General features: G+C 37.6%; 1 protein-coding gene across 1 annotated transcript in view; it reads right to left on the bottom strand.

The window, feature by feature from the left end:
- The window catches only part of LOC111875538 (serine/threonine-protein kinase BRSK2-like), a 50,544-nt gene extending 39,890 nt beyond the window's left edge, over positions 1-10,654 (bottom strand). Inside the window, exons 1-4 of the mRNA XM_023871867.2 lie at positions 10,112-10,654; positions 7,690-7,784; positions 3,046-3,131; positions 1,179-1,319 (exon numbers count right to left, since the gene is read on the bottom strand). Of these exons, the coding sequence (XP_023727635.1) occupies positions 1,179-1,319; positions 3,046-3,131; positions 7,690-7,784; positions 10,112-10,202 (413 nt within the window). The 5' untranslated portion in view covers positions 10,203-10,654. The remainder of the gene's footprint in view (positions 1-1,178; positions 1,320-3,045; positions 3,132-7,689; positions 7,785-10,111) is intronic.
- Positions 10,655-11,600: the final 946 nt, after the last annotated feature.

Raw genomic sequence — 11,600 nt, 5'->3', positions numbered from 1 at the left:
TTTTGGGTCTAGTTTCTTTGACGGAAGGGGGACATTCTTCTTCAGTCCTGGAGGGATACTCGCTTTGTGAATATGGTTTCCACTATTCACAATTCGAGCATGGTCGATGTTCAAAGATGACACGGGCAAGTAAAGAAGCCTCTTTGTATTTAGGAGTATAATATGTTCATGAAAGGAGTTGATAGGGCCGACCAGTTCTTGGCCTATTATTCCCTTCCTAGGAAAACAGTAAAATGGACGAAGAAAGTTGCACTGTGGCTTATAAACTGTGCAATTTTCAATTCATTTACGGTTTTCAAAAAGGTGAACAGAAATTCTACTTTGAAATACAAAGCATTTCTGTTGAAACTGGCAAAAGCTTGGGCTACTGACGTCATGGTGGCAGTAGTACCTGCGTCAGACACAGACGTAGTGCAGCCGGGGCCATCTGTTCGCACCCGCCAGAGGCCTCAAGTTCCCTGGCCAACTCTCGGGTGATATGTGGAAACATATTCTCGTGAAAATTGTGAAGAGTGAATATTGCAAGAAGAAACACCCTTCTAGGCAGTGCCGTGTGTGCGCAGAGCACAAGAAGAAGAGTAGAACTGCCTACATATGCAACTTGTCCCCAGGGAGATTTAAATGTTTAAACCACCGGTCCGCAATGTGTTAAACCTGTTTACATTAGATGGCTTGTTATTCCAAGGTTAATACAAGTATAATTGTGGGGATATCTCATGTTAAAATAATAAAAAAACATATCTTATTAGAACTAAAATGAGTGAAAATATGAAAAATTTTTAAATTACAGCATGCCTTCAAGTCATAACCTTTCTCAATATTTCATACATAAAAATAAAGCATGTCAAAATTTTTATTTTATTAGCCACACTGAAAATATCAAATTGTCATGTACATCAAATACATTTAAAGAAATATTTTCACATTACCATTATTTTAAGCTGATGCTTATGGCAGAGTAAAAGAGTTCCATATATCTATGTAGGAAAAGGAACATCTGTGCAACTCAAATTTTTGTAAGTAATAACATTCAGTCAACTGAGCTGATACCATATAAATATTTTAGGATCTACATCAAAATTTCCTTTTATATATTTTAATTTTCAAGTAATTCTCAAATTCTTGCCCATAAAATCCTATGTTACTCAGAGGGAATTTATTCTTTTACATGTACTTGCCAGATTGAGTGGCTATGGCAGAAGTCTAGAGCTGATATAATCTGACGGAAGAAACGTCGTGCTTCTTTCGGGGTAAGACGGCCTTTCTTCACCAAGTAGTCAAAGAGTTCACCTCCAGACACATGTTCCAGCACTAAGTACCTGCATTAAACATGAAATAATTCCAGATATGTGTGTATCTCTAGCACACAGCGGGCAGGCCCAAAAGAACAGATGTGGGATGGTCTCATGATGTAAGGCATTATCACAGGCACTACAGTTCCACTCCTATGTGTATGTATGTATGTGTAAGGGTTAGTCCATAGAGGAAGCACAATAGATCACTGAAGGTCGCAGTGCAAGGGCCAGATCTTATGACCCACTCCTTACACACGTATATACAAGTATAATTCACTGAATGTTTATCAGTATTTGTGGGGAGGGGGGATTGTGTGAAAAATTAAACATTTTATATGCATGAAATTGATCATGCTGCCAAAGTCTCTTCTTGATCGCAACAAGTCATTTTACATGAAAAAACATGGTTCATTTTACCAGCAAAAGATTTCAAATTTAGAAAAAAAAGCAAAACCACTTATAATTTTTAAACAGCTTGTATGATTTCAGCCCTGATGTGCTTACTGGGTAAAATGCAGCCCTCCACTGGTCCCTATCCTAAGCCATATCAATTCAATCCATACCATCCCATCCTATCTCTCCAAGATCCATTTTAATATTTTTCAACCTTCCCAGTGGTCTCTTTCCTTCTGGCTTTCACACCAATATCCTATATGCATTCCTTTTCTCCCCCATTCATGCTACCTGCCCTGCCCATCTCGTTCTCCTTTTCTTGATCATTGTAATTATACTTGGCGAAGAGTACAAGTTATGAAGCTCCTCATTAAGCACTTTCCTCCAACCTCATGTCACTTCATCTCTCTTTGGTTCAAATATTCTCAACACCCCATTCTCACACACCCCCAGTCTATGTTCCTCCCTTAATGTCAGAGACCAAGTTTCACACCCATACAGAACCACAGGCAAAATTATAGTTTTGTATATTCTAATTTTTATGTTTTAGGACATGGTAGCAAGCATTACCCCCGAGTTCAATTTCTTCCTGAATCAGGTTTTGATTTGTTATTGTCATTCCCAAATATCTGAACTGTGCCACACTTTAAAAACATCTGTTACCTATCTTTATATTACGATTTTGCCCAGCAGTTTGGTGACGAGAGAGCAACATATACTTAGTTTTTCTGTGTTTACTTCTAGACCAAACCTCTTTACTTGCATCAATTAAAGTTTGTATGTTTTTCTTTACGGTATATATATTATCACCCAGTAGATTCACATCATCAGCATAGACCAACACCTGATGTGTCCCATTTAACTTCAGTCCAACCTGGTTTTCCTGGACCTTCCTAATGGCATATTCTAAAGCAAAGTTGAAAAGGAGTGGCAATAAAGCATCTCCTTGTTTTAGACCATTCTGGATAGGAAATTTATCAGACAAATGTTTACCTATACAGAATTTACTATATGTTTCATTTAAACACATTTTAATCATCCTAACAAGCTTCATGGGCATCCCAAACCCTATCAGAATATTGTACAATACTTCTCTCCTAACTGAATCATAGGCTTTCTTGAAGTCTACAAATAGCTGATGTAGTGTCTCTTCGTGCTCCCATTTTTTCTCCAATATCTGACAAAAGTTTATATATGAAAGCAACAGAAAATATACTTAATATTCAAGCCAAATTTTAAAATTTGAACATTAAAATTTAATGGCATTGGATATGCATTTTAACTGATTACTCATTTAACTGCCTAAAGAAGGTAAGTGAAGAAACCCAGTGGTGTGGATTGCAGCTGAGCTACTCACAGGTACTTCTTGTTCTCGTACACATCAGATAGTCCTAGAACATGGGGGTGGTCAATCAGCTTCATGATGGCTATTTCCCTTTCAACCTGGAATAAGGAACCAGGAAGTAACAAGCAATCAATAGCAAAGCTCATGTGGGCTGGATGAGAAGAAAACACTGTTAAAAACAGTATATTACCCAGCCCCTTAATGAAAAATCATAATGAGGCCATGTTGAATTATTCACACATAGTTAATAGCACGAATATTTACATAAGGGTCAAAGTTTAAAAAGATATGTAGACAATATAGTCTAAAAGGTTGTGTGTAACAATGATTAAGAAACATGTAAAAATAATGAAAATTTCAACACTGTTTCATTGCAATTCTTCAGTCCTATTCAGAAACATGTTCAGAAGTAAAAAAATAATGAAATAGAAACCTGACATGTGCATGAATTGACAGGAACAGAAGGAGATCAATAAACAATGAAATGGTGATTATTCTGATGGTGGTTTTGAAGTTTGTGTTTAATTAACACAGTAGACTTCTAAAATTTGTTATCAGTGTTATTAACAGTAGCATAAATTCATAAAATTTTTCAAGGTTTCTATTGATGCTAAAAGTGAGTTTATTACAAAATATAATCCTAAGCACAAGAAATGGTCACTGAAGTAACAAATAAAGGAGAATAATTTTTGAGTACCATTAAATTAAAAAGGTAAGGAGTTGCAGGGAATGTCATGATTAAGTATTCAGAGATATTATGAATATAATCCCTTTAGGGTGGCTTCAGTAAATACTCATTACACCATGTTCCCTCTTATTACTCAAATATATCTACCGATGGAACCACAGAACTGTACATTCCAGCATGTAAGTGCTATAATATACATGTTTCATTATAAACTTGTTCAACAAAAAATAGAAAGGATTATTTTGTTATACAGCACCATCCATGTGGGGGAAGTAAAACATCTAACAAAATTTGAACACTGTTCCTGCCATCATATTTAACGATGCTTTTCGCAAGGGATTTGTAAGTTAAATGGAACATACAGTTAACTACTTTATGTCATCCTACATTAGCTTGCTGCTTGCTACGTAGTCTAGATTCAGTTCCTGGCAAATAAATTATGAAATTTCTTCTTCACATCCACAACCAGAACAGCAGATCTGGAGCCACTGAGTCACCTATCAGATGGGAACAAGACCCCTTTCTCTGTCTGATACCAGACCCTCCATCTAGTGTCGTGAAGCCTTACCTGAGAAATGCAGGTAATTTTACTTTTTCCTGTGAGATAATACAATGCATAAACCATTTCTCTAAGCAAGAATACTATCTTCTGGGACATAATGCCATGTAGTATGTTAAAAGTCAACAGACGTTTTGGAGAAACATATCGCTTCCATCTTCAGGGTCAAATAAGCTGAGCAAGATACCAGTGTGAAAGGGGGTGACAAGCTGAGTGAACAGCTGGTCAGAAATGTCAGACTATACAGGAAACAGGAGGGAGATGGAAGAGTAGAGCTCAGTTACCTCTGGCTCGCTGTTTCACTTGTAGTCCAGACACATAACACAATAGAAGAGACACCCAGCACCATAAAGTATACAAGGGCATAGATGGGTCTATACATCAAATATTAAAATCATAAACAGAGGCACAGCAGTTTCCACCAACAATTTTTAAACACATGATGATGACCAATGTCAAACAGAACAAGTAGTGCAATATACAGAAGCTTCTAAATAACATTTAAAAGATGCATTATATGTATGTAAGCAGATATACGTTCTAGAAGGCTGTATTGCATGTAAGATGGTGAACCAGTGACATTTGTTGAATAATAAGTGATATGCAACAGGATGCTACAATATAACATTTCTTTGAGTTGCTTGTATAGTTAGGCACTACTCAACTATCAGTTTCATTTTCAGGGTGAAAGGAAAAAAATGTGTCTCCTAAAACCTCTGTTACTTTAATGTAAACTTCACATTCACATGATGCATCCAATTTTAAGAAATAATGCTCTGGCAACTAGATCATGGTGGTATAACCATAATATCTGGAGTGGGGAAATGCCATTAACTAATTGAATTAAAGTCAACTCATGACAGCATAACAATTGCTGTCTAGGAATTTCCACTATCAAAATACTGGATAAGTGAGTTCACATTTTGTAATACTGTCCTTAAGCACCCTCTTGCATTGATATTACAGTTTTGTACACATATATGCTAAGATTGTTTCATTCTATGCTCTATTTTGTGATACACGTCTAAAACAGGTGCTAATTTTTAAATAATTTGTTCATAGAAATAACTAAGGGTTCTTTTAAAGTTCATTAAAATATATCCATTAAAAAAATTCTGTTGTGCTGCATTTGGTGCAACAGTGTGAATGTTATGTTTATTATTATACTGTAGCTGTGCATGTAGTCGTCTATGTAGCGTCCATATCTATATGTTATGTTTGTTACAGTGGCTTGTCTAGGTGCAGCTCCCTATTGTGTTGGTTGCTCTCAATGTGTGGAAATTAATTTAAAAAATTAACTTAAAATACAAACGTGTGACATAAAATGGAGCATACAGTGAAATTATTTTAGCAGGACTCACATATACCTGATGATGGTCATATATGGCTGAAACATGTCATAGTAAGACAAGATGTATATCAGACAGAAAATAAATGTTGCATTTAAAATGGTAATACATGTGTCCAGAACTTCTCATTTAGTTCTTTTAACCTTTACGGTACAAAAATTTGGCCAGCAACCCTCAGTGGCCCAGAGTTAAATGGCAGAATCACTGTTATGGGTGTGTGCTTTTTTTATTTAAAAATGCATACTTATTTACTTACTCATGAAGCTGAGTCCTTCTGGAGGAACCGCCAATTCTGCAGCTACTCAAAAAATTCCCAGCATTTTATGGAACCTGAAGGTTCAGTACCATGTTCACAAGATCCCTCCACTGGTCTCTAGCCTGAGCCAGATCAATCCAATCAATACCATCCCATCCTGTCTCTCTAAGATCCATTTTAATATTGTCCACCCACCTACAACTTGGTCTTCCCAGTGGTCTCCTTCCTTCTGGCTTTCCCACCAATATCCTATATGCATTCCTCTCCTCCCCCATTCATGCTACATGCCCTGCCACATCATACTCCTTGACTTGATCATTCTAATTATACTTGGGGAAGAGTACAAGTTATGAAGCTCCTCATTATGCAGTCCTGGACTGAAAATTTCAGGCATTTCCTTTCTGTCATAGTGGATTGTACCACAAGAACTTACTGTTCTGTAATGAAGATTGTGAGAAAGTTGTGGAGATAAGAATTATGCATGTACAGTTTATGGCCCTCATTCTCCACCCTTCTAACTAGTTGTTATACAGTACCATATGTTGCAGTCACATTGCCTAGAGCATCTTCATGGTGCTTCCATAAGTACAATTTAATGTCATTGGTCAAATAAGTTGTATAGCTTTACATAAAGTTCTCCTTTCTTTGAAATAAACTGGCAGAAAAACATCTTGCCATTGAAGTTTGTAATTACTTCTTTTATCATAAGGTGCTTGGTAAGACTGTATACTTCAGCAGATTTGGCATTCAGATAGCTGAAAACTCTTCTGAATTTCCATAGTATATGATAATCTTGTTTCTGCTTGCTGGGAACATGTTCGTTATTTTAAAAATCTAGAAAGTGGATGATATATAAATAACTACTCTACCTCTGAACACATGAGTATGGCATATTGGATCCCTAGACTAGTATTGTTTCAGTGTATTTCATTGGTCGTTGCCCATCTTCACAACCAAAGTAAGAAGGTGAAACATTTCTCCTAGTATGACATTTTAAGGTATTAGATTTTCATCACTTTTTGCAGCATAATGCTGATGACAATAGCTGTTGGCTTCTTGAACAAATATTACCATCAGTTAATGTAAGAAACAGCTTCAGCATTTCCAAGGCTGTAGAACTGCACACAGTATTTGGGGTTACCACTGCCAATGATATTTCATCTTCTGTATCTGCATCCATTTATAGCTCCCTCTTCATTGCCATGTCACTCATAAGTGAATGCTTACAAGTAGACAGCCTGGCCATAGCTAACCATACAGCAAGAACTACTGAGTACTAGCACAAGTTGCCAGTTTCTCTAATTAAGCTGGGCCTAATTTCACAATAATCCCTCACTGAATTTGATTTTCCTCTTACAGTGCATTTACAGTGCAATAAAAACAACAGATTATTCTAGTGAGTATGCTTTAATTCTCAGGATTTTCTGTCAAGTATAGGTTAAAAAAGAATAAGAACTAACAGCTCTTGCAGCAGGGTTCATACCTTGATTTACTGTAAGGAGTCCAACTGTTTGGGATTGTAACCATAAGGAAAACTACAGACCATGTTATACAATGGACTGTTTGCATTTGATCAACATTTCACTGCTGGCCATTAACTTCAGTGCAGAATCAAAGCTGTCATTCAACCTTTAAAGGATAACTTTTATACCAGTTTGTTTAATGCATAGGCATTCACAAATAATCTGTGCAGTTAAGTCAATTTTAGGCCCTATAATCAAACTGTTCTGCATCATCTCAAACATCAGATATTCTATTCTCTTTAGTCTCTTCAATTACAGCTAATTTCTAAATGATTACTCACCTTCATTAAAACAGATTCGCTTAGCTTTTCCCTGTTAATGATTTTAATGGCTACCTTTCTGCCCATTACACAATGGACTCCTAGCTTCACCAGCCCTGTGAACAAGACACTAAATTACTTTCTTTTCCTGCAATCAAAAAATACATGTGCCTAAGCGCACATTTTTAAATTAGCAAAGAACAAAATAAAAAGGTGATATTCTCTAGTCCACTGTATAGTAGGTCATTTATTATGCAAGTAGTCTGAACAGGATACTATAATTTCTATACATTGGCTTCCAACATATTAAATGTTTAATGTCAACAGAGGTAGGAGGAACTATTACTTTCACTTTCCATCATATAAATTCTAATGAAATTTCATTATAACAGCATGTATGTTACAAATTATGCTGAGGTTTTCATGCTCACTAACTAAAAGGCAATTTTATTATAATATTGACAAAAAAGAATTTGTTAAGGGTAACAGAAGCTTTCCTATATGATGGAATGCATTCCAAAAACATGGTTTTAATATGGGCTATCATAAATATAATTATATTCTAGTCTTTTGTAAAATTGGTTCCCCATATTACACAAACATATCCTTTTATATTTTATCTCCCCATATGATGGTGATTTGGAACAGCATAAAATTGTTATTTTTTTGGGGGGGGGGTTCCAGAAAGTGATATAGTGAAGAATTATCAACTCATAAAGTTGTAAATAGGTCAGATATTTGGCTTAGAAACATCACAGTTCCTAATATATTCTTTTTATTTTCTACAAGTACAATTCCATTTTAAATTTTGTGTTCAGAAATATCTAAACTGTCAATTCTGGTACCACAGGCTTTCCTCCAGCAACTGGTAAAATTTTTTATACAGAATTGCTGCAACTTTATTTACACAAGCTGTTCCAGAATTATAGGTGTGGCTAGAAAACTCTAGTTTTATTCCTATACATGTGTATCTTTGAAGTCTTTAATCTGTAATATCACTTTTAAAATATGTACTCAAGTTACATGTTTTCAGGTTTGAGGTTTTCTCACATTGAAGTCTGCTGGGCTATACACTGTATGGACTTATAGGTGGATGCCAACCATTCAGAGGAATTTCCTAATTCCTTTTCAAGGTCAAGCTGAGCAGTGTTTCATATGGCCACCAATTATACTAGGGTCATGAGGATCAACAACGGATCACACAGAGGTAATGACCCTAGTGCCTTATGGGGGAGAAGAGATCCAATTCTATTTTGGGCAACGGGAATGGTTCAAACCACCACAAACTGCATTAGCAGGGTGCTACCCATGCAAAACATAAAACATACAGACAACAGACATCCCATTAAGAAACATTTCACTGGGTCATCATAAGGAAAATAATAGGGTTCGAGCGCCACTGATTAGCACGAACAGAGAAGTTGGTTTCTCCCTGACCTCACTGAAATCTCTCCATGGTTCTTATCAAGGACATGACAGTTACATCCAATTGATACAACACTCCTCTGCAATGTCTCACAGAAGAGCAACTTTTCTTCCTTTCCTGTGGAAGGTTATTTTTATACATCTCTCATAATTTCCTACATATTATTCCTGCTGGCTCAGACTGGGCTCTATCTCCTCTCCAATCCCTGGGTCTTCACGGGCTGCTGCTTCCATGTCCTCTATTGTTGAGCCATGTCACCCCTCTGCTAATCTGGACATAGCTAACCTTACTAAATTCTTCACTGAAGATGAACAAGAGAAGGTTCTACAAAATGCCCATATGCATCAAGACTACACAATATCACATCTGAAAAGACTTCCACCTGGGCATCTTACCAAGTCTTTTCAGTTCTGGTTGTGGTCTTCTACACTAAGGCATTAATTATCCTCTGATGTACATAAATTCCTCGGCTGCTGTTTTTTAGGAACATTGAACTTACATTAAAAAGATAACTGTCTTCTGTGAAGACACAATGTGTAGTCTAGTAGATGGTTACTGATGTTTCAGAGGAACCTGATCCCTCCATCTTCAGGATACTGACCTGAAGACTGAGGCAGTCAGATTCTCCAAACGTTGGTAACCACCTACCAGACTATACGGTGTCATATACCGGAAGACAGTATCTTCATTCAGTCCATGTGAACCTCAAGTTGCACATGAATGACATTAATTCTGACACATATTTTAATATTTTTGTCACTAAATCAGTATTGCACACATTTATTACTTTATACGTGCATTTTTCTACTTTTCCATGCCATTAGTGTTTTACGTAACCTGTTCAAGTAACTTCAAATATACTGAAATTTGTCAATGAACGTAAGTGTTGCGGGTCGCTCTAATTGTAAGGAGTTTTCATCCCCCGTTTTACAAATGGAGACGTAGCTTGTGCCATTGGAGTGCGAGCTTAGCTTATTATTTCGTACGTCATGGGAAGGACACGGGGATTTATTTTACCTGTCTGCCCTTTGCCAAGGGTTTTTTCGAGCCTAAAGGGCCCAACATACTGCTGGTGCTCGACCACTGTGGGATTATGTTCCTTCTGCATAGCTCACGCGCACACAAACAACCCTTTTTGCTTTTCCTTAGTTATCCCCCTTCATCCCTTGCCACAACACCACTTCACACATTACAAAAAAAACATATTTTAAAATTATATTTAAGTCCTAACGTATCCGTCATATTCGTCCTCTATCCGTCACAATTAAAGTCCGGAATGTCGATGAACAACTGGTCGACGCCATGTTGAAATCATTTTATGCCCCCTTTTCGTTCCGCTCCTTGCCTGACCAGCCTTCTTCCTTCCTTGTTGCTTATTACCGGGCAGACGCAGAAGGGTCGTGAAGCAGACAAGGGAGCGACCGGGTGAGTAGTCGTAGGGGTGGAAAAAGTGATGGTGTGACAAGGATACGAGAGACGGGGAAAGAAAGAGAAATATTGGAGATTTGGGGGCAAATTCTATCTCTTCTCTCATTATTGCGCGATTCTGCGCCTACCGGCAGGCTAGCCCCTCCAGACTCCCGTTGCTGGAATACCAATATTCCATAAGCTAAAGATTGCGTGGGTCTATACATCCACTTCCCCATATGTCTTCATGTCGTAGTGCTTAATTAGTTAAGCACAGGGACAACTTAACCTTTACCTTTACCTTGACCTTTACAGATTGTTCTTAAAAATTGAGACCTCTAAGACGACGAGGGAAGGGAAGCAGATAATGAAGCTCACCGGGAAGTCCCTACTGATGCGACTGCTGCTGACAGCAGGGACTTACTCTGAGACAGTAACAGTGGGAGAGCAGAATTATACTTGGGTTATAAGTTAGATGGCCCGTATGCATCAACTTAGGCTACAAACCCTGTATCTCTATGGAAATTATTAAGCGCGTGAAACTAATTCCTTGAGAAGCTAAACTCTCAGCATTTTACATGGTCAGAAGGTTCATTATAGTGTTCAAAAAGCCCGCTACTGGTTTATATCCTAAGCCAGCTGAATCTAGTTCTCATCTTCCCATCCTGTTTGTCTAAAATCGTTTTAAAAATGTATCTCAGGAAACCCTAACCGTGTAACGTCACCGAAATGTATACATCCTAATACAGGGTTATTCAAGAAGAATGAACCGATTTTATGACGCATTGCTTCAGTTCCCAAGCATCGTCATGGAATGAGTCAGTGACCGTTTGAAAGAGGAGTTATCTAAGTTGTGAATGGCTGCCACAGGAGCGCTGAAGTCGCGTCGTTCTTCCGGCAACGTTCAGTTGTTCGTTTACCCTCGGAATGGCGAGTCCTCAGCAAACCTATCTCGATATGCTCCAAAACTGGCTCTTCACTTCACTGCAAGCAGATTCGCATGACTTCATGTTTCAACAAGATGGAGCACCACCCCATTGGCACCTGGTGGTCCGAGCTTTTTTAAATGAAAAAGTGCCCCAGCGATGGATTGGTCGGA

Source organism: Cryptotermes secundus, unplaced genomic scaffold (genome assembly GCF_002891405.2).
Source record: "Cryptotermes secundus unplaced genomic scaffold, Csec_1.0 scaffold468, whole genome shotgun sequence".
In the NCBI taxonomy this organism is placed as follows: domain Eukaryota; kingdom Metazoa; phylum Arthropoda; class Insecta; order Blattodea; family Kalotermitidae; genus Cryptotermes; species Cryptotermes secundus.
This window is presented reverse-complemented; position numbering and strand designations above follow the sequence as displayed.